Source organism: Suricata suricatta, chromosome 10 (genome assembly GCF_006229205.1).
Source record: "Suricata suricatta isolate VVHF042 chromosome 10, meerkat_22Aug2017_6uvM2_HiC, whole genome shotgun sequence".
In the NCBI taxonomy this organism is placed as follows: Eukaryota; Metazoa; Chordata; class Mammalia; order Carnivora; family Herpestidae; genus Suricata; species Suricata suricatta.
The window spans coordinates 109,123,404-109,150,215 of NC_043709.1; the positions used below are offsets into that span (position 1 = coordinate 109,123,404).

General features: G+C 34.9%; 1 protein-coding gene across 1 annotated transcript in view; it reads right to left on the reverse strand.

Annotated features, from left to right (window-relative positions):
* Nucleotides 1-261: 261 nt before the first annotated feature.
* Nucleotides 262-26,812, reverse strand: part of KIF5B (kinesin family member 5B) — a 49,966-nt gene continuing 23,415 nt past the window's right edge. Inside the window, exons 12-26 of the mRNA XM_029953656.1 lie at nt 26,442-26,635; nt 22,682-22,750; nt 20,419-20,625; nt 18,058-18,201; nt 13,417-13,605; nt 12,775-12,892; nt 12,177-12,238; nt 11,973-12,082; nt 11,124-11,225; nt 9,511-9,571; nt 9,327-9,398; nt 9,053-9,157; nt 7,524-7,740; nt 6,386-6,536; nt 262-2,894 (exon numbers count right to left, since the gene is read on the reverse strand). Of these exons, the coding sequence (XP_029809516.1) occupies nt 6,406-6,536; nt 7,524-7,740; nt 9,053-9,157; nt 9,327-9,398; nt 9,511-9,571; nt 11,124-11,225; nt 11,973-12,082; nt 12,177-12,238; nt 12,775-12,892; nt 13,417-13,605; nt 18,058-18,201; nt 20,419-20,625; nt 22,682-22,750; nt 26,442-26,635 (1,781 nt within the window). The 3' untranslated portion in view covers nt 262-2,894; nt 6,386-6,405. The remainder of the gene's footprint in view (nt 2,895-6,385; nt 6,537-7,523; nt 7,741-9,052; nt 9,158-9,326; nt 9,399-9,510; nt 9,572-11,123; nt 11,226-11,972; nt 12,083-12,176; nt 12,239-12,774; nt 12,893-13,416; nt 13,606-18,057; nt 18,202-20,418; nt 20,626-22,681; nt 22,751-26,441; nt 26,636-26,812) is intronic.

Below are 26,812 nucleotides of genomic sequence, written 5' to 3' on the forward strand. Positions count from 1 at the left end.
AACAAGATTAGCCCTAGTTGATAACTGTCGAAACGGATTCATTATTTACTGTATGCTTTTATATACAATTAAACATTTCTATTAAAGAATTTAAGACGAGTCCTTAGTTTTCTCCAACTAGGCTTGAATGATCACTGAGGAATACTGAGCAAGCACTGAAAAACAAACACTTCTTATACAGGTTAAGAAAAACAATCAGGCGCAGATGAACAGAACCATATAGGCAGGCTAAAGTAAAATAACATAGGTTGAGACTGATAATTCATTTTTGGCTCTTAAGTTTTCAGCCTACATATTTAATACCCACTTCCAAAGAGTATGTAATACATTAGGAAACAAAGTACACATGAATATAATGACACATTAGTCACTATTCTGTCAAGACAAAAGGCCACTTAGTCATATAAAATCAACCTAATACTTAATCAAATAAGATTTAAGAAAGTTACTACATTTCAAAAAATGTTTCCTCTTTATTTAAACATAAAACACATTTACAGCATGCAGGTTAACTTGAAATTATATGGTGTCTTCCCAAACGAACGATCTCTGAGTGTATCTTCAAGCACTGAAAATAAACCCACATATTCCACAGGTAAACTCTGACTCTTTTCTGTCACCTCATATCAAATTGAAAGTTACCAACAGTAGTTTGCTTAAGTTAGGCAAATAATTTAATTGATCACCATGAATAAATATTATTCTTTTATTTCACTGAGTTTCTCTTCTGACCCATTTATCAAGACCATTCAGAGGAGCGTTGATATGGTCAAAAATAACGCAGACACCACAAACCTACTTCGAAGTGTCCACGTTCTAGATGATCAAAAACGTTCATTTGTAAGAGTAAATGCTGTTTAATGACCTCCCATTGCAAACAGACCAGTTCACTGAAAACTAACTTATGAATTTCTTTGTACACTTTGTGAAAGTTTGAAATTATAAATAGAAAAGAACCATTTTGATATTAAAAAACCCTAACAGTGTGTATTCTGAACCACATGCTAGTTACAACTGTTTGCTACACAGCACCAAAAACCCATGATACACCGAACCAGAATGAAACTGTCATGTTCAGATAAAAGAGAGAAAAAAATTCTGCTTCATTTAAGAGTACTGCCAAAGAAGCAAGTTTTCTTTTGAAAACAAAATACAAATGTCTATGTGAATGTAGCCAAATATTTCTCCATTTAGAAAACTATCATCATAAATAAGCTACAGCATTTTTTTAAACTGTATTACTTCAATCTTGCTGCATACCAAGGTTTCATCTCAATTTCTGGAGTGTTTTCATCTGATCAATCCTAAAAGCAACACAATCATTTTAAAGGTTGCAGACTACAACAGCAAGAATTTTTAACTGTTAAAAAAATAAATAAATTTATCTTTTAAATCAAAACTATTATAAAAGTGGAAATTACAATAGTTAAATAGAAAAATAAGCCAATTATGATCCGAGTCTTCTGACTATGGCTCCAAATTTAATACAAATATCTGTGTATAAAACTTCTTCAAAAAGTTAATTCTGCCAGCCAGATCCTAACACAGAACTCTCCAACTTTCTTTACTGACTGAATAACCTTAATTCCTCATCCTCTGCGAATTTCTGCTAATATAGCTGTAGTCACCCCACACACAGAAGCGGCAAATATTGAAACCTCTTTCCCTATTACTTTTACAGCTTCTGAAAATAAACTTGATGTAGTTTAATTAGCTGAGAAGTAGTGGCAAAAACAGGTACACTTAGTACTAATTACAAAATCAGGGGCTATAGCCAACAATAATTTGAGGTTTATTAGTGACTTACAATTTACTATTTCTAGATTATACAAAAAATAAATTATGGTGTATGACTTAGTGTAAAAGATTAAAAACACCTCAGGGATTTCAGACCAAAATTCATCAACGTATTTGTAAGTCCACCATATACTTGTCCTGTTCTTCCATACTTTTTCTCAATTTCTATAGGCTATAAATTTAGATTAACCGACACAGCATTAACAATATGAAATGGTGTTTAATCATGTAGTATCTTAATTCATTTCACTATATTAAGATGATAAATTGCTATCTGTCCAATTCTTTTATTAATTAGCAGGCTCACCAGAATGAAGCAGGGTATTTTCATTCTATCACACCATGTTGATTACAGAACTGGGAAGAGTCTCCAAACTCTCTTTCTTAAAGTGAAACTACTTTTGATATTATAAAATATTTTTATTCAAGATAATTCAGCAACAGGCATTTCATGAGAGAATTAAGTAGCATTGCTCAGTCTCAAATGCCTAGTTATGCAGTTTTAAGGTTTCAGTGCTCAAACAGTAGTTTTCAGAAGCAAACTTCAGAGATGATACAAATAATTTTAACTCTGAAATCATTTCAAGGGATTTTAAAGTACAGTACTGACCAGATATATTTTGTGGGCATATAGTGTTGTAAGTGGTAAGATTTAAGACATTTAATCTAAATGTCCCATTTTCCCTAAATAAGGAAGACATTTTAGTAAGAAAAGCAAACCAGAAAGCAGTAGCAGCTAGGTAACTTAAACTGAGATTAAAAACAAATAAAGTACAAAAAGCACAATCCTATATGGTACAGTTAGCTTGGCACAGTGAAGACTAAATTTAAGACACAAAAGACAAACTGTGTAATAAATAGAACCACAGTTGTAAACTGTCATTTTCCCCTCCTAAGACGCCAAAATTGCACTCTAGTTGTGTTGGGAAGCAGCAGAGTCTACAAGAAGAGTGGGTACGAAACAGCTGTACAGGCCAGGTATAATTTATACATTAAAAAAAGTTATAATTCTACAATTCCCAGGGGGTAGAGGTTTTAGTCACTGAATGACTCTGCTTGATATTATGTCCTCTTCATACTTCAATTACTTTCAAATCCTGAAAATAGATGAAAAGAGAAAGTATTTATATATATATATAAAAAACTTGTTTCCAAATAATCATGAAAAAGATGAAATAAGTTCATAAAATACACAAATATTTTACAAACATTTTAGCCAATGGCTTAGACCACTTTTGCCCAAATTAAAATAACTGGCAATATTAAATGATTTTACTCCTTTTCATTTTATATAATTTCTGAGCAGGGTAGTTTATGAGCAGTATAATGCTTAAAAGGTCAGCTCTATATTCTCCCTAAGACAGTTATGAGTGAGTCAATAAAGGAATTAGATTTTTAAAAAAAGAAACAGATAGTTAATAAAATGAGAATTAGAAAATGGTATCTGTGACGTTTTTAAGTGAAGGATCATGAACTAGCAGTAGCTGTAAAAGAAAACAGTAGGCGTTGAGGACAGGAATACGGATGTACAGGAGACACACAGAGTGGGAAAAGTGACGTAAAATGAATAATTCCAACTGCTGTTACCTGGAGGCATCTTTTATTAAACTACTTCTTTACCTATGTGTTTAGGAAAACTCAACTTGTCAAAAGCAAACTAGAAGACCAGACATGTAAAAGTGGGTTCTAAAAGAATCACTATTAATACATTGTTGTCTTTTCCAGAAATAAATCCAGTCTCAAAATGTTTCTTATTAATTAAAATTTTCCCCATGTATCATTTAATTTTCCAACATTTTACCACTTATGAGACTTGTATACTCCTCAATCATGGCTTAAGACTAGTTGCTGCAAGACTTTACAAAATAACAACCACTATCCATGAAACAAACCTGTAATTGATCATACTTTTACAGTAACTTCAAGTTCTGCCAACCTCATCTGGATAGGTTAGCTATCTCCCTCATGTGCTAAACTGCTGTCATTACAACACGGGGTCAGCATTCTACTTTCAAGCTAAAACTTGGTTAAATTTAACTATAGCCATGGACTATCTTGTCTATGAATGGTAGTGTAAAGTTTACACATGAATTCTGATATTAAGGACAATACCCAAAAAGAACAAACTTTTTAATCTGTATGTGTATATATATATTTTGAAAATCCCTTTGTCCACCCAAAAGTCCAGAAAAGGCAACTTGCATCTATTAAACAACTGTTCTGTTATTAGGTAACAACATTTTAACTTGTAGAATCCTCAAGCACGACTTTCATTCTTATGGCAAAGGCGCTCAAAAAGTTATTTACTCCAAATTGGCAGGAAAACTATCTACTGTTATATCTACTGATGTGACATAATATTAATATTAAACACATTATTATTATTATGTGGTAGTCTTATTAAGAATGCTTACTTATGTCCAATCTAATAAATGCTTTCATTACAAGGACTAGAGGAACAAGTCTACTTACTACACAGAGAAACACACCCAGAGGTGGCATTAGCTCAAGAGAACTAGCCTAGTCTCTTCAGTTAAGTCAATGTCATTAAAAGGGGTGGGGGTGGGGGATTTTTCTAGATTAAAAAAGACTTAGGACGTCTAACTGAATGTAAACAGTGGTCACAGATTATACTGTTTAGATAAACCAGTTGTAAAGGACTTAGTTTTAGATCATAAATACATAATTTATTTTCATACTTAAGAAATTTGAAAAGAGTGAAACAAGAAATTAAATATAAAAAAGTAACTTGCTGGTGTGCACAGGTGGCTCAGTTGGTTACATGTCTGACTTCGGCTCAGGTCATGATCTCACAGTTTGTGAGTTTGAGCCCCACGTCTGGCTCTGTGCTGACAGTTCAGAGCCTGGAGCCTGCTTCTGATTCTATGTCTCTGTCTCTCTCTGTCCCTTCCCTGCTTGTGTTCTGTCTCTCTCTCTCAAAATACGTTAAAAAAAAAATGTAACTTGCTGAAGTTCCTAAAACTAGAATAATCAGTATTCAAACTTAGATGAAACTTCCATGTCTGTATTCTTCACTATGTCACTCTTTTAAATCCTGTACTGTGTGGACAAAAAATTTTATGAATTGTTGGAATATGTGAATCCTTCAGACTACTGCTTAATTATCTACTCAAACTGAGAGCCATTCTTATTCAATATGTCAAAGTAAAAATAAGCAAGATGCAAATAAGTGGACTTTAGTATTTGTTAGAAACTGTTAATAGGTTCCATAATAATTTTAGTATTTTTAGGTTCCAAAGCATATATATATGATACATACACACACACACACACATATATATATATATATTCTAAACAACAAAAATCTGAGTTTCTGCTAGATGATGATATACTGGGCAGCTTATTAACTACTCCTCTACTGTTGTACTCTACTACAACTTCATGTTGTAGAAGAAAATGTTCAGAACATATTATTAAGTTAAAGAAGGCTACAAAGAAACATGTACTAGAATAGGAGCATTGTTATTATTTATCAATTGTTACAATTTTTTAAACAATTATGGTATGTGGGCAATTAGTGGCTCAGTCCGTTAAGTGTCCGAATTCAGGTCATGATCTCATGATTTCTGAGTTCAAGCCCCCCACTGGGCTCTCCACTCTCAGTGCAGAGCCCACTTTGGATCCTCTGTCCCTGCCCATTCCGTTAATGCTCTTTTTCTCTCTTCCTCAAAAATAAATATTAAAAAAAATTATAATATGTAAGGAAAGCACCAGAATGATACAATAAATTGTGTGGTATCTCTGGATGATATATTATCTTCTACTTTGTGAGAATTCTTTACCATCCTACACAGAAGAGACATTATTGATACAATTAGAAACAAAAATCACTTGCAATAGGTAAACAGAAAAGGATACAGAAATAACTAAAAAAAAAAAAAAAAAAAGGAAATATAAATGAGCCAACAGATATATTAAAAAATCCAACTTTTTAAAATAAATCAATGAGATGCTTGTATTAAAACAGAAGTTTAAAAACTACTAATATTCAGTGCTGGCAAAAATGCAACAAAATAAACCGCATCCTTGGCTATGACACAATTTGGCCTCATCTCCCTAGAGAGCAATGTATTAATATGTATCAAGAGCTTTAAAAATGTTCATAGTTTTTTGTAATTCCACTTCTGGGAATCTTCTGAAAATAATCTAAAAGATGAGGGAACGCAGAAAGATATTTCACACTGGATTTTCCCAAACTGAAATTTCCCTATATGAAATTCGAAATGTGAGACATCCTTTTATAGTAAATACAGAAAATGAATTAACATGCTTAACTAAATGTCCAATAAAGGTGATAGTTATAAGCCATGGTATATCCATTAGACAAAATACAAGAGCTTTTAAAACAATCCAGTATGTAAGGTTAAAAATGTTAGGAATACAAACGTGAATATATAGTATGATCTGAACTATGAAAAAAGACTAGAAGAAATCATGCCAAGTTACTTTTATAATCACATACATAAAAAAACCCCCATATGGGAATCTAAAAAAGTAGTACTTAACAACCAATGGCTGAATATTTCTATGTAGAGCTGTGACTAAGAGCCAGATATAAACTACAAACCTGTGGGTAATGTGTAAAGATTACACTTGTTTGCCTCCTCCACCTCGAACTGCTACTGGCTGGCTGTTCTGAACAAATGCACCTCCTCCACGAATTGCACTTGGATGAGTTGGAGAAGCTGCTGGATGTTGCCCAGGACGAATAGGTTTTGCTAATGTGAAAAACAAAAACTGACTTTAGCATATATCTTAACACATGACTGCAGTGATGTTTTAGGTTTCTTCTCTTTATTCACAACAATTCCCAAATGTGGTTTTTCTTTGCCTTTCTGTTCCTCAGAGCATTCCTCTGTTTACAGTTACAGCCTTTTCTCCAGAACCTATACAATCCCTAGTCTCTTAAAAACCTAATTCCTATATCAATGATTATTCTAAAACATGTAATATTATTGCTGAAAGCTTATATTCCTCCAAGTCTCTCTTTGCTTTAAAAATGCTCTCTATTGGGGCACCTGGGTGGCTCAGTCGGTTGAGTGTCTAACTTTGGTTCAGGTCATGATCTCACAGTTCGTGGGTTCAGGCCCCATGTCAGTCTCTGTGCTGACAGCTCAGAGCCCAAAGCCTGTTTCAGATTCTGTGTGTGTGTGTCTCTCTCTAACCCTCCCCTACTCCTGCTCTGTCTCTGTCTCAAAAATAAAAAAATAAAACAAAAATAAATAAATAAAAATCAAAATGCTCTCTAAATAGGGGCACCTAGGTGGCTCAGTTGGTTAAGCATCCGACTTCGGTTCAGCTCACGATCTCATGGTTTGTGAGTTGGAGCCTGGTGTCAGGCTCTGTGTTGACAGCTTAGAGCATGAAGCCTCCTTCAGATTCTGTGTGTCTCTCTCTCCTCCTCCCCTGTTTGCACTCTGTGACTGTCTCTTTTAAAAATAAACATTAAGAAAAATATGCGCTCTTTATAGTTTCGCCTCCCCCGACCACTGTTGCATGTTAGTCTAGTTCTTATTTATCTTCTTTGTCGTGCGAATGTATATTCCTCAGTTTCCTCTTCATTCCCAACAATGCCACTCTTAGGTGAATTAGAAATAAAGACAAATACAACCATGACAACACATAATGTCAATCAGATTATGTTTTCAAGTAAACAAAACATTCAAAGCAAGCAAGGTTTAAAGGATTTAATGTGTTTTACTAACCAATTTGTGCAGAATGTCCTCTTCTGGCCATATTCTTTGACCGGACTGCTTCCTTTATACGATCTACTTCTTGCTGATAACGTTTGCGATCACGAGATGCATTTTCTTTGGCTTCTTTCAGTGCTGACTCCAAAGCTTTTACTCTCTCAGCTGTAGCTCTAAGTCGCTTTTCCAACTTAGGAAGTTCACAGCGAAGATCTGCATTATCACGTACCAACTAAAAGTACATACACAAAATAAGGATTTTAGCTTTAACAAGATGATTTGAAAAAATACAGACGTTTCATAACTTCTCTTTTGAAAACTACATTTTATGTTTTCCATTTATCTAATTTAATTTAGGCAGCAACATGCAACGAATACATACATCCATACAGATCCAAATATGTATCTCACAAAATATAATTTCATTTAATTTGGGGAGGGGTTAAGAGAAAGATTGTTCTTTCTCCCCACTAGGCAATGACAGGAAGCTGTATAATAGTATTAGGTCTCTTTAATAAGATACTAATCTGGTAAATATTATGTTAAGTGTTGAAATCAAGTGTTGAAAGCAAAAAAGGCTAAAATTCCCTTAACTTTACTCTAGTGCAAACATCAGGTTTACAATAATGAAAATATACAAGTGAGTGCACTGAGAAACTTTACAAATAATTAAATCACATATCAAGCCACAGAAAGCAAAACAATAAAAACCTACAGTTTAGGTAATGTGAAAGCATAAAAAAACAAAACAAAAAAGAACTGCCTCATTTTTATTTATTTCACACTCTGGGGCATTAAATATAAAAAGACAAAAGACAAAATGTATTTTAACTACAAAGACCTATCTACTAAAGATTTTTAAATTACCATGGGGGTGTCTAAGTGGCTCAGTTCAGTTAAGCGGCACTTGATTTTGGCTCAGGTCATGATTTCACAGTTTGTACATTTGAGCCCTGTATCAGGCTCTGTACCGACAGCGAAAAGCCTGCTTGGGATTTCTTCTCTCTCTGCTCCTTCCCTGCTCTTGCGCTAACCAAGTAATAAAACACTAAAAAAAAAAAAATTTAAGGGGCGTCTCGGTGGCTCAGTTAAGCATCCAATACTGGCTCAGGTCATGATCTCCTGGTTCGTGGTTTTGAGCCTTGAGTCAGGCTCTGTGCTGACAGCTCAGAGCCTAGAGCCTGAAGCCTGCTTCTGATTCTGTGTCTCCCTCTCTCTACCCCTCTGCCATTTATGCTCGCTTTCTCAAAAATAAACATTAAAAAAATTATAAAAAATTTTAATTACCATGAATAACAGAAAAACCGACAGACTTAAACTCCTAGAAAAGAAATAATAATAACCATTTCCAATGGCCTCTTGATAAAAGGGTTATTAAAAGTATTAACTTCACTAAAAATTGCTAATGACTTATTTATATAATTGCTAGATGAAAATAATGGAACAACTCAGGGTATGAAAATTTCTTAGTGCTCTGAAATGTATAAACACACCTCGATTTTTTTCTTAATGTTGCAGCTACCATAAAATACATTCACTATTACCTGTTTGTGCACTTTAGTGAGTTGTTCAAGATTATTTTCAAGAAAGGAGATCTTCTGCTTTTGAGCAGCACTGCCTCCAGTGTCATCAGAATCAATCTCGGCGCTCTAAGAAAAGAAAGTCAATGAATTCTACAAAAACATTAAAAATTGAAAAAAAAAATCTAACTTTACACAACTGTTATGACAACATAAAGTTATTTTACTTATGAATATAAATAATTAGACATAGTAAACACCACTTACTTAAATACCCACCTCAGATTTTTTTTATTACCTTTTTAACTCTGGTGGCCAAGTCCTGAACAAAGAGCTTACGCAGGTTGTGTAATGTCTGAAGTTCTTTTGCCTTGAATTAAGAACAGCAATGCTTTTGGAATTTGGTCGTCAAATTTAGTCATAAGCAAGGGGGAAACCCATTAAACATCCCACTATCTTGTTTACTTTCAAGGTTTTCTTACCACTGTCTCTTCCAAACCTTTCAAGTCTTGTCTCGCTTGTTCTCGTCTATCTTGCATGACCCTAAACAGAAGAATACACATAATTTTCAACTTGAATGTCATAAAGTTGTAATTTTATTTTCAAATAAATTTTTATATGCTTTATAATTTCCTACTAAATCTAGTTTATTAAGGAAAAAAAACCCCTTCTTATAGCAATGGAAGAGATAAAATAAAATGCAGCAGAATTCAAATAAGGAGTGGTTCTTATATTTTAGAATACGCCACATAGAACACATTGCTACTTATCCAAAATAATTTTTATTAAGTGGGAATTAGGGATTATAAATCACTGAAGACTAAATCATTTTATGTATTTTATATTAAAATTATTCTATACAAAACTATGGTTGAGATTCACTAGGCTTTTATTTATTTATTTATTTATTTATTTATTTTTGAGAGACAGAGAAAGACAGCATGAGCAGGGAAGGATCAGAGAGAGAGGGAGACACAGAATCCGAGGTAGGCTCCAGGCTCTGAGCTGTCAGCACAAAGCCTGATGTGGGGCTCGAACCCACGAACTGTTGGATTGTGACGTGAGTCGAAGTCGCCGCTCAACTGACTGAGCCACCCAGGTGCCCCTAAGGTTCACTCTTTTAAAAAAAAATGCTAGCGAGGGGCGCCCGGGTGGCTCAATCAGTTGAGTTGTACTGACAGCTCAGAGCCTGGAGCCTGCCTCGGATTCTGTGTCTCCCTCTCTCTCTGATCCTCCCCTGCTCATGCTCTGTTTCTGTCTCAATAATAAATAAAACATTAAAAAATAAACAAAAACAAAAACACCCCAGCTCTGAGCTGATCCTGATGTGTGGCCATCCTAATAAGAGCAGTTCCACTTACAAATGGTGTTTCATAAATTCAAGATATGAAAAGTTATAATCATGCGTTCTGTACTTGCTCCGATTCTAAAAAAATAAGTACAGACTATATTCTTAGTGTGTTAGGAAAAAAGTAAATGGTGAAAACTTCTGTTCAAGAAGCAAGGCTGAAACAATAATCGTCTTATAAGCAAAATCAAATCTGACAAAAATTCAATTTTTGTGGCAGACCTGAAATCTCTGAAATGACTTAATGTCATGTAAGGTATATTTTTATAATGGATCTTCAACTAATATAGTAGCACAGAAATCTAAATCTTGACCATCAGTAAAAAGTATAGTATCTTGCTTTTGCTAAAGTACAATCGTATATAGTAGATTATTGCAAGTTTTAAGGTATAAATCAAACAAACTCAGAGGTTTAAGAAAAATATCCTTTAACCTATACAAACTGAAAAATGTATTCACTGGATATAGTCAAGAATAAAGTCTGCAATCCTCTAATTTAGTTTCTGTAATTTTTTTTAAGTTTTAAAATTTATTTTGAGAGAGCATGTGCACAGGCGAGGGGCAGAGAGGGAGGATCCCAAGCAGGCCCCCTGCTCTCAGTGCACACAGCCTAATGTGGGGCTCAATTTTACAAACTGTCAGATCATGACAGGAGCTGTAGTCAAGAGTCAGACACTTAACCAACAGAGCCACCCAGATACCCCTCTAGTTTTTATTTTTTAAACTTGAATTAAAAAATTTACTCACGTAAGTTCATGTAGTTTTCTGCTCTTTTCCTGATCCGTAGCTTTCAATTTCTCATGCTCTACTCTTAGACGTTCCTGTTCTAACATCATTTTCTGGTTTTGGCTGACAAAAGGAAAAAACATAATACCAATACTATCGTTTTCTGAATGGCACCATTAAAATGTTTTCATCAAATTGTTTAATTCTATAACCTCATGACTAAAATACTCAAGACTACCTGTTATCCTGGCCCCAGTGGGGGAAAGCACTGGGCTACTACTTTCAGTCATATAATAGTTTTCGTAGTTTGGTTTGAAACCATGACTCTCATTCTACATTTATCATTTCCCTGAGCCCTCATGCCTAAATCAATTAGGGACTAAGTGATTTACTAACATTAAGATCCACATGTCAAAATTTGTCATTTTTGTTACTCACCTCTGGTTCTTACTCAAATCATGATTGGTTGCAGACCTCCAATTTCTATAAATTCTAGGCTATATAAACACATGGCTATGGAAATAGGGAAAATCTCTTCTAGAAAAACGAAGATGACAACTATTAAAAAAAACTTCTTGAATTAAAATAAAAACTAAAAAAAAAAAAAAACACACAAAAAAACCACAAAAAACCAAAACTACTAAACCTCACAATTTCCAATAAAGCTTTTCTCTGTTAAGCATTTCATCTGGAACATAGAAGTTATGCTCTGAAGCTAAAAATATTAAGTCAAAATGATAAATAGCAATGAAAAATGCAGGCTTTTAAAATGGATATACTGTCCGTCAGTAATCTAGTATTTCCTTTTGCTAGTCAATCTTACTGAGTTAGCTTCTAATAATATCTTAGAAGGAAGAAAAGTATACTTACTCTTGAAGATCAGTAATAAGTTTTTCTTTTGCTTCAACTTCATCTCTCAAGCTACTAATCTGTTTCTGATGTGTTTCTCTGTGGCTCTGGATCTGCTGTTCAACAGCTTGCTAAAATTATTGGGGGAAATGGATGGTGAGGTCAGATTAACATTAAGAATAACGGATTAAAGTCATTACTATCCCAATGTTACATCAAACTTGCCTTAACTTCATTTGCAGTCTGAACTTTATTTAAGTGCTCTTTTTCCATTTCATGTACTTTCTCTGTTTGGGTAGAGAGAGAAAACAGGAGAAGAAATAAGCCTTAACGTTCTTCCTATAAGCCAAGGAGTAAATAAGTTTAATGAGGGATCTGCTGCTTAACAGTACTTGACTTTAAATTATCCAAATGTCATATAGTAAATCTTTCTCTTGAAGCTCAGAACATTTTGACTCTTAGTTCTATCCTTTGTGTTGATCTTATGGTTTCTTTTATTTTCTTTGCCTAATCCAGGAACAGATGGGTTAGGGCATGGTAGGGAATGAGATAGCTTTCCACCATATCCCCTATGTTAAAATTTATACATACATATATATATAAAACCTCATAACTTTGTGGGAAATTCCTAGATGGTCCCCCTTCATATTCAAACACAATTTTGAAAAAATATGTGTTAAAGCCACATTAAAATGTATTATTTGTTTCCTATTGCAAGTTATTCACATTCCTACTATTTTCTATCAGTTTGAATATAAGTTTACTACAATTATACTAGGGGAAAAATATAGAGAAGAACTCCTAAAACACTGAAAGCTAATACCTTGTGCACGAAGTTGGACTAGTTCCTCACTGAGGGAATCGACAGATTCCTCTAGCTGTCTTTTCTTTTGCTCCACATTTTGAAGGTATTCAGTCAATGATTTGATTTTGGCTTCATGCTTTTGGGAAAAATATACTGGTATGAATGAAGTGCAAAAAAATCTTACACATTTTGTAGATAAGAATAACTGAAAACAAGCAGGTTTTATCTATATATCTAAACATATATTGCAACGATAAATACTTTAATCATTAAAATGGTCACCTGTATAACTCAGAACACTTGCACATTAAGGTACTCAAAGCTGACATATGAGATAATATTCCTACTGTATCTCCATCTGACATTACTCTTCCCCTCTTTATGTAATTCCTATCTTGGTGAAGGACCTCATCCACTCAGTTGCCAAAGCCAAAAAACTGGTCCTGCAGTTTTGTCTACCCTAAAATTCTTCAACAGTCAAATCAGTTACATCTTTCAAATGTCAATACATGTTAGTAAATATAACCCAGTTAAATTCACTCATGTCGTTATACTGCAGCAAACCTAGGAGAAAATTACTTGCATTACCCTTTTAATTGTTACCCAAAATAACCTATAGAAGGTCATTTTCCTTAGACTTTGTTCTATAATAATACATACTTGAGAGATACGAAGTTGGCATGCTGCTAACTCCTTTTCATTTTCTTCCATTTTCTTGTTGCTCTCAGTTTGTGTGCTTTCTAACTGTTTGCAGCGTTTTACCATTGTTTTTACTTCTGATTTCATTTTGCTAATGTAAAGCCTGGCAACAGTGAACTCTTCATCTATCATGCCAGTTCCCTCAGGTTGCTGTCAGAAAAAAGTAAAATAAAAATTAAAAACAAAAATATCCAGTTTGTGCTTAGAAAATTAAGACTCCAAAATCTTATAATAAATATTATCCAAAATTCAGAGAAAGTATGGAGCAGCTTTGCTTTCATTAAATATTATTTTTAATAAAGAGCTTAATTTTTGCCTTCTGATATTTTTTAAATTTTTGTAATGTTTATTTATTTTGAGAGAGACAAAGACAGAGACAGAGACACAGAGAGGAAATGAGCCTCAGAGGAAGAGGCAGAGAGAGAGGGAGACAAAATCTGAAACAGCCTCCAGGCTCTAAACTGTCAGCGCAGAGCCCAATGCAGGGCTTGACCCCACAAACTGGGAGATCATGACCTGAGCCAAAGTCAGATGCTTAACTGACGGGGCCACCCAGGCGCCCTGCCTTATTTTTAAAAATAAAATTTTTTTTTAATGTTTATTCATTTTTGAGAAAGAGCGAGAGCGAGCACAGAGGAGGGGCAGAGAGAGAGGAAGACACAGAACCCTAAGCAGCTCCAGGGTCTGAGCTGTCAGCACAGAGACTGATATAAAGCTGGAACCCACAAACTGAGAGATCATGACCTGAGCCAAAGTCGGACACTTAACCAACTGAGCTTCCTAGGTGCCCCTTGCCTTTCTTATTTCCTGAAACTTAATGTTAACACATGCTTACAAGAAAAAAAAAATGCAACCGAAAACCATAACTGATGACACTTGCTTCCTTAAATTTTTGGATTTCTTCCTCTTCATTCCTAATCAATGTAAGCCCAACTTAAAACTTTACAAATACTGATGTTTAGGTGAACAGGGGAAGGATGACTTTTAAGCTCACAAAAGAACTATGGTAACTGTACATTCCTTAAGTTTCATGAATTTCATTACAAAATTCCAGCACAATACTCAGTGTCAAAATTAAGTGGATCTTGAAAAGGAAGAAATTAAGACTTTGTTTGCAGATGATATGATTGTTAAAAAAACAACATAGTAACATTGTAGAATACATGATTTACACACCAAAGTCATTTTCCTATATACCAGCAATGAACAAGGGAACTTGAAATCAAAAACACAGTGGCATTGACATTGTAATATAAAGAAAAAAAGAATTATTTAGGCATACATGTAATAAAATACATACAAATCAATGAAGAACTAAATAAATGGGAGATATTCTATATTCACAGGGAGAAAGACTGAAGATGTCTATTCTTCCCAAGTTGATCGATAGGTTTATCATCTTCATCAAAATTCTTCCAAGTTATTTTATGGCTATCAACAAATTGACTCTAAAGTTTAAATGGAAAGGCAAAAGACTTTGAATTGCCAACATAACACTAAAGAACAACAAAGTCAGAGAATTGACACTACCCAACTTCAAGACTTACTACAAAGCTACAGTAATTAAGATGGTGTGGTACTGACAAAAGGACAGGTAACTGAAATAGAAGAGAGCCCTGGAATAGACACAAACACCGTCAACTGATCTCTTAACAAAGGGGCAAAAGCAATTCAATGGAGGTAGTTTCTTTTTTTTTTTTTTTTTTGAGACAGAAGGTGAGAACAAATGTGCACACACAAGACGGGTGTGTGTGTGTGTGTGTGTGTGTGTGTGTGTGGTGTGGTGTGGTGTGTGTGTGGTGTGGTGTGTGTGTGTGTGTGTGTGTGTAAGGAGAGGGAGAGAGAATCTTAAGCAGGCTCTACACTCAGTGTAGAGCCCACAAGTCCAGACCATGAGATCATGACCTGAGCCAAAATCAAGAGTCAGATGCTTAACTGACTGAGTCACCCAGGTAACCTAGAGACAGATTTTCAAGACTTGGTCCTAGAAAAACTATCCATCGAAGTTGGACAGACCTTGTATCTCCCAGAAAAATTAATTCCAAATGGATCACAGACCTAAATGTAAATATAAAACTAAACACCTCCAAAACATAGGAGAAAATCTAGGTGATCCTGGGTTTGGAAAGGAGTTTTTAGATACAATACCAAGAAACACAATCCTGAAAGAAAAGATTTGCAAGTTGAACTTCGTTATAATGTCCCTGTTAAAGAGAATGAAAAAATAAAGCCAGACTTGGAGAAATATTTGCAAAAAACATCTGCTAAAGGACTGTTGCCCAAAATATACAAAGAACTCAAGATAAGAAACAAACCAAATGCAAATTAAAACAAGATTAACATTATATATCTCAAACCAAAAAACTGATGACACCAATACTTGTGAGGGTGTGAAGAGCTCTCACTCATTGCTGGTTGGAATACAAAATGCTACAGACACCTTGGGAGTCTCTTACAAAGTTAACACTATCTTATCTTAATATAAGATCTAGCAATCATGCTCCTAGGTATTTTTACCCAACTGAATCGAAAACTTAAGTCCACAGGAAAACTTGCAAGAGATTCTAGCAGCTTTATGTATAACTAACTGCCAAAGACTAGAAGTTAACCAAGATAGTTGCCCTCAATAGATGAATGGATAAACTAGTAGATCTATACAATAAGAAGATTTGGGGATATAAGAAATGAGCTATCAAACCACAAAATGACATGAAAGAGCCTTAAATGCACAAGGCTAAGAAAAAGCCAGTTTGAAAAGGACATCTATTGTCTAATTCCAACTATATGATATTTTGGAAAAGGCAAAACTACACACATAGTGAAAAGATCACTGGCTTCTAGGGATTCAGGGCCAAGGCATGAATAGGGTAAAAAGCACAAGGGATTTGTTAGGTAATCTATATTACTATACTGTAATGGTGGATCTGTATTGTCAAAATCCATAAAATTGTACAACACAACAAGTGAACCATAACGTAAAAAACACAAGCAGTATTGGTAATACTAAGAGGAAAAGAATATGTACAAATGACAAAAATATTGAGAATCTATACAGTAAAAAAAAAATGATTTGCAGAACTGACTTGTTTTCAAAATTCTGTAATGGTATAGTGAAAAAAGCAGTATAGGAATAAGGGAACCTGTATTCTATCACTGGTTCTGTCACTGAACATCAGCTGAAATTTCTACTCTTACTTCCTCTATCTTTACCATCTTTTCATTTAAGATTAGTTGAACACAAAATGGGAAGATTTTTCTAAAAAGAAGCTGCAAATCTACAAAGCAAATTTTGGACACCATTCTAGTGTTAGGTGATATGAAGTAAATTTATTTTTCCATCTCAAAAGATTCCCACACAGCTCTATCTCATATTATTTCACCCTAAAAAGGGTAGGGCAGAATAAAAACAAGTGAGTTGAAGAGAGAACAAGTCATCCAGTATTTAACATTAATCTTTTTCCTTCTTGCATGGGTCAGAGTTAAACAGTGATGAGGAGAATGAATTCTTGCCTCCATCAACAAACAGCAAATTTGAATAACAACTGACAGAAGGAATGTGTGCTCCACATTGCAAACTTACTCATTTCAAGTTCTTGTTAAACTGGGCTTATTCTTAATAGGCTGTCACTATCAGCCCTAGTTTTTTCTGTGTTACAAAATTAAGCTTTAATCAAGAAAATAAAGTCCAGGGGTGCCTGGGTGGCTCAGTCAGTTAAGCGTCTGGCTTAGGCTCAAGTCATGATCTCATGGTTCGTGGGTTCGAGCCCCGTGTCGGGCTCTGTGCTGACGGCTATTTCAGAGCCTGGAGCCTGCTTCAGATTCTGTATTTCCCTGTCTCTCTGACCCTCCCCTGCTCGCGCTGTCTCTCTGTCTCTCAAAAATAAATTAAAAACTTTTTAAAAATTAAAAAAAAAAGAAAAGAAAGTCCAAACTAATACCTACTGCAACATACAAATCTTGTATATTACGTGCATGGTGCTTACAGATAAGAATCTTAGTTTGCTTTTCTGGTCTAAGTTTTAAAACTGGGTCACTAAACTGCCCCCCGCCCCCCCACAGGCCTAGTGCTAAGATAACCAATGTTAGTACCTAAAAAAGATTATCAGAAAAAAGGCGTAAGTAAAATAAGTGCAGCAAATTTTTGAAAATAATTGAGGTTCACGTTATTATTCTCTCTGTTACATGTTTGAAATTTCTAATAATAAAACTTAAAAAAGTTAATAAGCATCTTTTATCTTTTCAAACGTTTAAAACAAACCACAGGCTTTTTCATTAATGAGTTTACTCCCTGAGCTAATCTTCACTGTTGTCCCAGTGACATACTTTCATGTACTGTAATTTATTAACATAATTCTTAAATGCAAAATCTTTACATAGTAGACCCCAAACATGGGGTCCAAATAAATGCTACTTACTGAATATTCCTTCTGAGTGTCCCTTATTCTTTCTCTTTCCTCACCTACTACCATCTACTATACACTGCTGTTGTGCGTGAGATAATGGGTATGAAAAGAACTTTGTAGAAAATCAGTAATAAACAGAAATATGAGTTATATACAGATAACCATGCTTAAATGCTTAATACCTGGTCATTACACTTACCTTTACATCATTATTTCCTACAGCAATTCCTATTTCTGCAAGGTCTTTTAGTAAAGATGCCATCATCTCAGCTGCTCGTTTTTTCTGGTGGTTGGTCATTTCCTTAAGTTTCTGAAGTTCAGCATCTATACTTGCTAAAGTTGCCTAACAGAACCCAAAACAAAAGACAGAGTTAAATCTATTAAATAAAATATTACTTCAAATACTGACACATTTCAAGTTTTCACGTAGTACTCACAAAAGCATTATTTTCTACTCTCAATTATTTTTTTTAAAAGATTTTATTTGTAATTATTCTCTATACCCAGCATGAGGCTTGAACTCACAACCCTGAGCTCAAGAGTCACACACTCCACTGGCTAAGCCAGCCAGGTGCCCCTCTTCTTTCAGTTTTTTGAACTAACTGATCTACTGAATTCTGGGATAGCTCTTAGTTCAAACTTAAAAAATGTTTCAGTCCTAATAGACTATATAAAATAGCCATATTATGCTCCATTAAGAGCAGATAGTTTGTATCATTTCACTAATTTTTTACCCTGGGTAATATTTTCTGCCTAGAAATGGGAAACTTCCAGATAAATTAGTTTGAATTTTCTTTTATTTCCACAGTATAGCTTAAATTTGGAAACAGAGTCTGAGCAAATTAATGTTAGAATAGAGCTGAATTTTGTAGTATTTGTAGGTTTTCTTTATATACCTTCTACATACATAGTCACTGAAAAGACTCCACTGGATAATTACTACTACTTCATGACACCGGAGACAGTGTGGAAGCAGTATTACTGAGTTTAATGACTTTAAGTCTAAAATAATAGCTGGTTTATCAACAACAAAGTCACCACAGTTTTGAAAAGTCCAACCATTTTGTCTACTTTAAAACTAATTATTATAGCACAAGTCGATAGTGACTAAAAAAAATAAGTTGTGCTAAAAATGCATGAGTAAAGATGCCATCATTTCAGGTTTTTGTTTCTTATGTTCATTTCCTTAAGTTTCTAAGTATCAGTAGTGTATTCATCCAGTTTAATACAAAATACCGTTATCTTTCAAGTCTCATAAAATAGCTTTAATAATTAAATCAGCAGGTGCCTTCTCAAACAACTGAGTAGCAATATTGTACAGATATACAAAGATGCAGAACACTATAAGGTTTTTAACTCCTATTACCAACATAGTGCTACCAGATTCAGCTTCATAACTGGGGCACAGACACGAATGTCTTAAAGACTGAAATTGGTGACCAAAGACCAACTTACAATTTACAGAGATGTAAGAAATTCCTACTGCTCTTCCAAACAGTAATTAGGTTTGCTAATAATGCAACTCCAGTAAGAGTTATAAAGGCACCTTGGCTTCCGTGCTATTACACTGTAACTTCAAGCTTAACGGTAACTCTGGATATAAAAAGGGGAAAATGAAATTTATTAGGGCACTAAAATTTTTAAAATAGTGTTGACTGCTTTCCTTTAGATAGATGAACATGGACAGGGAAATAAGTAGTGAACACTGATCCTGAGTCCAACTCTAGATGTGGTTTCTAGACAAGAAGTTAGCATTAGCAATAATAAACCCTTAATGAGAGAGCTCATCCATGGTAATGCTGGAAGTATAGGAGTAGCAATCATAGCTATCTATTCTCTTCGGCATCATTCCAGGAGGGTGGCAAATCCTGTTCTACAGTAATGATGACAAAGATCCTTATCTATTGCGGAATCACAAGGAAGAGCTTCCTACATTGTGCTAGGTAGGCTCTGCTCCAGGGGCTGGGAATAGAACAGTGAACAAAACCCAAATTATATGAAGTTATATATTCTCTTTTTCTCAATTTACATTTTGAATAATCATCTAATAACTTTATTAAGCAACTAGAAGCTAATTTATTTTCCCTTTAACATCAGAATATTAGGAACAGCCATCAAGTCTTAAAATGGCATTTTAATGACCTATTAATAGCCTTCAGGAACTAAAAGGATAACCCTCCTCCTTTACCTCTAAGACTTTATATAAAAAAGGAAATGAAGTTGAGATTTGGAGTTCCTTTAGAATTGATACCATCAGTCTTGAGGCTACATGTAAAGAAGTCACTGAGATAATTTCAGTTAAGAACACTTGTATTTGGGGCACCTCGGTGACTTAGTTGGTTAAGCATCTGACTCTATTTTGACTCAGGCCATAATCTTAGGGTTCTCGAGACTGGGCCCTATGTTGGGCTCTGTGCTGAGTGTGAAGCCTACATGGGATTCTCTTTCCCTCTTTCTCTCTCCCCACCCCTTCCATGCACACACTCTCTCTCTCAAAATAAATAAATGAGCATTAAAAACATAATACTTAAAGTATTAAGAAAACAAAATTATAGCTTACTGATTTCTGATTTAGCTCATCACTAAGCAACTCATATTCCTTAGTTTTATCTTCAACTTCCTGAGACTTCTGATCATAATTGACAGCAAGCTCCTCTAAGGCTTGTAAAACTTCTTTTACTTCTTCTTTAGAGGCATCGTTTTCTGCTTGAAGGCGATTCAGTTCAGCTTGCATATTATCTTGATCCCTTCTAGTGGATGCCAGAAGCTACATGAAAGAGTAAAAGTATACGGGTTTAAACAATCTATTTGCTTCATTATTTGCTAAACACATAGTGAATAAATTATGGATGCTATTAACTCTGTTAACATTTATTCATTCAACAGATTTACTATAACAGTGTTACAGACACTGTGGGAGACAGCAAGGGAATCAAATAATGACTCTGTCTTTGAGGAACCATTAGAAGAAACAGATATATAAATAAATCCACAAGATGGAATATTAAGAGCCATAAAAGGGAACAGAACACAATAAAGTACTTGGTAGTATTTAAAACATGAGTGTATTTCTGTAGGTTATTCATGAAGAAGGAGGCTAGAACAGGCATTAAAAATTGTTTTTAACATTTATGTTTTGAAAGACTGTGTGTATGTGTGCACAAGCAAAGGAGGGGTAGAGAGAGAGGGAGACACAAAATGAAGCAGGCTCCAGGCTCTGAGCTGTCAGCACACAGCCAGACATGAGACTCAAACTCATGAATCAGGAGATCATGACGTGAGTTGAAATCAGGGGCTTAACCCACTGAGCCACCCAGGTGCTAGAATATGTATCTTAGTCATGTGAAAGGAAGAGGCATATTAGGTTCATGAATGGTGAGCATAGAAAAAGAAAGAAATTAGTAGATGTTTATAAGATTTTAGATTTTCTTTGGGCAACCAGGGGTGACACCTGTGTTATGCCCTAGGAAAATTTAGTATCAACATATAAAATTTCAACTGGAGAGAAATCAAGACACTAGTTTGGAGAATACTGCAATGATCCACAGTCAGTGGCTTTAAAGTAGGGGTATTTGGACATGTGTAGGACTATTTCTAATGGAGCAGAATGCTAATGGCAATTAGAGGTAGGGGCCTAGGGTGCTAATGTCCTCTAAATGTCCTATAACACACAGAACAGAATAATAATGAAGAATTATGCAAATTACTAGCGCCCCTTTTGAGAAAAAAACGCTGCAACTGAATTAACTACAAAGATGATGTGACCAGGATTAAGTTGGTGGACAGTGGCTATCTCTTCCTTACTGAAGCTGTAGAGTTTTTGCCCCCATCTCCAAAACAAACTTTAAATGATGTACCATTTTTTAATTATCCCCTGCTCTCCAAACTAGATGACAAATTAGAGAAAAGAAACTTGAAAGAAGGCAGGATTGAAAAGTTTCAATGAGGGTAGACATGGTGAGAGAGGAGTCACAAAGGATTTCATTCACTGATATTCTCATTCCCACAATAAGTCGTACCTCAAATTATGTATTTATTAAAGTCAGGTCAAAGTAATTCAGAAATTAGTATTTTCCTTTTTAATTATCTCTTTAAACTCTGTGTGTTTAAATGAATGACAATAAAACATTCTGTTTTTTATATTCTTTCCTCCATTTCCTTGTGCAAATACTTTTCATGAAAGGAGGGGGAGTCTAAAGTTATCCCAGCCTAGTGTAATAAGTCTTTCTCAAGAAATCAGTAAGAAATGTTTTGAGGAGAATAAGGATATGCAACAGCACCATACTTCAAGCAAGGAAAGATGAAGACAGAGTAAAAAAGTCCATTAGAAGTATGCTATGAATATGAAAAATTGTTATCTTCTCCCTTCCAGTTAGACAGAACTCTAACTTAAAAAAACAAAACAAAACAAATACTTAGGGCTGCCTGAATAGCTTGGTGGGTTAAGTGTCCAACTTCAGCCTAGGTCATGATCTCAAGTTTCATGAATTCAAGCTCCACGTTGGGCTCTGTGCTGACAGCTCAGAGCCTGGAGCCTGCTTCAGATTCTGTGTCTCCCTCTCTCTCTGCCCCTCCCAAGCCCACACTCCCTCTTTCTCTCTCAAAGATAAATAAACATTAAAAACAAAACAAATAGATCCCTTAAGAGGAAGTCAATCTTTGCTTCAACCCATATATCATATCCACAGAGAAGCATAGTCATGTTCAAAAAAATTTTTAATGTATTCTAGTTTATTCTGAACTCTGTAGCTTCGTTTATGTTCAAATAATAACGATAAATTATAAAGCTCTCCAGAAAGTAGTATGTAAGGTATTCAACTTACCTCTTCTTGATCCAACATTTGTGTCTTTAGTTTCTCTACCAACTGGCTCTGTTGGTTAATTTCTTCATCCTAGAATTTTAAAGTACCAAGTTAACAAAGTAGCTCACAATCTGATTCTAGTTGTTTTCTAACAAAAATTGTAAGATTACTATTCCCCCAATCAAAATATTTCAAAACTTTCTCCAAATCCAACATTGCTTATTTCAGTCGCCTAAAAAAAATGTTGAAAGAGATGGAATGTCTTTCAATTAACAATTATAACACTTATCATGCAATTTAAAAAGCTTAGGCTTACAAAAGCTGTTCATTAAATACTTTAAATGCTAAAAAATAATAAACATGTTTAAATTTATTATTGAAAATAATGGCCATTCACTAAAAAGGAGAATTATGGGCCAATATCACTGATGAACATGGACCCAAAAATTCTCAACAAGATACTAACATATTTAATTCAACTGTACTTCAGAAGAATTATTCACCATGATCAAGTAGGATTTATTTCTGGGCTGCAGGGCTGGTTCAATATTCTCAAATCAACCAACATGACACACCACCTTAGTAAAAGAAAGGATAAGAACCATATGATCCTGTCAATAGATGCAAAAAAGCATTTGACAAAAGCATCTTGATAAAAACCCTTAAAAGAATAGGGAAAGAAGTAACATATTTTAACATAATAAAAGCCATATAGAAGGCCTACAGCTAATATCCTCCCCAATGGGGAAAAACTAAGAACTTTCCCCCAAGATCAGTAACACGACAGGAATGCCCACTCTTAACACTATTGTCAAAATAGTACAGGAAGCCCTAGCCTCAGCAATCAGACTACACAAAGAAATAAAAGGCATCCAAATCAGCAAGAAAGTCAAACTCTCAGTCTTTGCAGCGGACATGATACTCTACATGGAAAACCCAAAAGACTCCACCAAAAAACTGCTAGAGCTGAGACATGAATTCAGCAAAGTCCAAAGATATAAAACAAATATATAGAAAATCTGTTGTATTTCTATACACCAATAATAATGCAACAGAAAAACACTATCAAGATATTGATCCCATTTTACAATTGCACCAAAAACTATAAAATACCTAGGAATAAACCTAACCAAAGAGTGTAAAAGATCTGTACACTGAAAACTACAGAAAGCTTATGAAAGAAATTAAAGATACAAAGAAATGGAAAAACATTCCACGCTCACAGAAAGGACAAATACTGTTAAAATGTCGATGCTACCCAAAGCAATAGACACATTCAATGCCATCCCCATCAAAATAACACCAGCATTCTTCACAGAGCTAGAACAAAGAATACTAAAATTTGTATAGAATCATAAAGACCCTGAAATGCCAAAGGAACCTTGAAAAAGAAAACCAAAGCTGGAGGCATCACAATCCCAGATGCTAAGGTGAATTACAAAGCTGTAATCATCAAGACAATATGGTATTGGCACAAAAACAAATACAGACCAATGGAATTGAATAGAGAACCCAGAAATGGGCCCACAAATATATGGCCAACTAATCTTCGGCAAAACAAGAAAGACTATCCAATGGAAAAAGACAGTCTCTTCAGCAAGTGGTGCTGGAAAAACCGGAGAGCAACATGCAGAAGAATGAAACTGGATCCCTTTCTTATACCATACACAAAAATAAATTCAAAGACCTAAATGTGAGACAGGAAACTAACAAAATCCTACAGGAGAAAACAGGCAGCACCTCTTTGACCTCAGCAACAGCAACTTCTTACTGGACATGTCTCTGGAAGCAAGGGAAATAAAAGCAAACATGAACTATTGGGACGTCATCAAGATAAAAAGCTTTTGTACAGTGAAAGAAACTATCAACAAAACTAAACGGCAAAATGACATATTCGATAAAGGGTTAGTATTCAAAATCTATAAAGAAGTTCTCAAACTCAACTCCCAATATACAAATAATCCAGGGAAGAAATGGGCAGAAGGTATGAACAGACATTTTTCCAAAGCAGACATGCAGATGGCTAACAGACACTTGAAAAGATGCTCAACATCACTGATCATCAGGGGAATACAAATCAAAACCACATTGAGATACCACCTCAACCAGTCAAGAGTAGCTAAAATTAACTCAGGAAGTGACAGATGTTGGCAAGGATGTGGAGAAAGGGGAACCCTTTTGCGCTGCTGGTGGGTATGTAAACTGGTGCAGCCCCTCTGGAAAACAGTATGGAGGGTCTTCAAAAAGTAAAAATAGAACTAACTACCCTATGACCCAACAATTGCACCACTCAGTATTTATCCAAAGGATATAAAAATGCTGATTTGAAAGAGCACATACACCCCCACACTCCCATGTTTATAGCAACACTATCAACAATAGCCAAATTATGGAAAGAGCCCAAATGTCTAAAAACTGCTGAATGGATAAAGACGATGTAACACACACACACACACACACACACACACACACACACGCGCGCGCGCGTGCGCACACACACAATGGAACACTACTCAGTGATGAAAAAGAAAAATTTTGCCATTTGCAACAAAGTAGATGGGACTGGACGGTATTGTGCTAAGCGAAGTAAGTCAGAGAAAGACAGATATCATATGATTTCACTTGTATAGGGCATTTGACAAACTCAACAGATGAACACAGGGGAAGAGAAAGAAGAATAAGATAAAAACAGAGAAGGAGGAAAACCATAAGAGACTCTAAAAAAACAGAACAAAAAGAAGGCTGTTGGAGGGGATGTGGCGGGGGGGGGGGTAGGTTAAATGGGTGATGGGCATTAAGCAGGGTACTTGTTGGAATAAGCATAGGGTGTTATATTAAGTGATGAATCACTGGGTTCTACTCCTAAAGCCAAGGGTACACTATATGATAACTAACTTGAATTTAAATAAGAAAGAATGAAAGATAGCAAGCAAGCAAGAAAGAGCCATTCGGCTACTTCAAACTTGACTTATCTGCTTAAAACACACAAAATTCCACCTAAAAACAAACAAAACCAGAACTATTTTCTTCTAGTCTCTTTACCGTTGTTTTCCCTTTCCTCTCTATTTGGTTTGTAATTTGTTGTTTTTCACACTTCTGATGGATATTAATTAAAGCAGGAAACCACTATTATCACTCTGTTTTCTCTCTAATCTCTTGCATCACCTTTATTATTGAGTCCTTAGATCCCTGATTCTAAGAGATCATTTCATTAAGGCTCTCCAATGACCCAATGTTTACTTTCCTTTAGAAAATTAAAGACAAGGGTGAAAAAATTATGTCTCATAGTTTCTGCACAGAAACTGAAACTGTGATTTTGTATTTTTTATTAAAACAGATGACCCTCAAACAATACAAGGGTTAGAGATGCTGACCGCCCCGCCCACCATGGAGTTGATCCACATGTAAACTCTGACTTCCCAGAAACTTAACTGTTGGTAGTCTGCTGTTGAATGGAAGGTTAACCAGCAACATAGACAATTACCATGTTTTTATGTTATATGTATTATATACAGTACTTTTACAACAGAGGAAGCTAAAGAAAATATTAAAATCATAAAGAAAATACACTTATATTACTGTACTGTTATTTATCAAAAAAATTCACATCTAAGTAAACCCATGCAATTCAAACCAGTGTTGTGTGAAGGTCAACTTTACAATTGTCAAAAGGTTAACAAATCAAGGAAATGTAGGTCACCTGGACCCACAATATTAAAATTATATAATAAAAATACCTATGTCATAACATTCTAAAACAAAATAGAACATGAATACACACCTTGTCATCAAGTTGTTTGTACAATTTAGCAATTTCCTCTTCACACTTTCTTCTCTCAGCATCAGTAAAGTTTCCAGTAACTCCAATCGTAGCTGCAGGTTTATCATTGGTAACAGTAATATCCTTATCCACTGCAAAAGCTTCCAAGTTGGCCTTCTCTTTGTCAAATTGTTCATCAACAGGCACTGTCTCTCCTAAAATAAAACAGTTAATAAACATCCACCTGTCTAAAATTATAATTTTATTCATTTCAGCAGCACTCACCAACTTTCTTATCTGCTCAGTTTGAGATTTGAGAAGCTGCAATTACTTTTGACTCACCCCCATCTTCTAAATCCAGTTACCAAATCTTGTAATTTTTATTGCTTCCA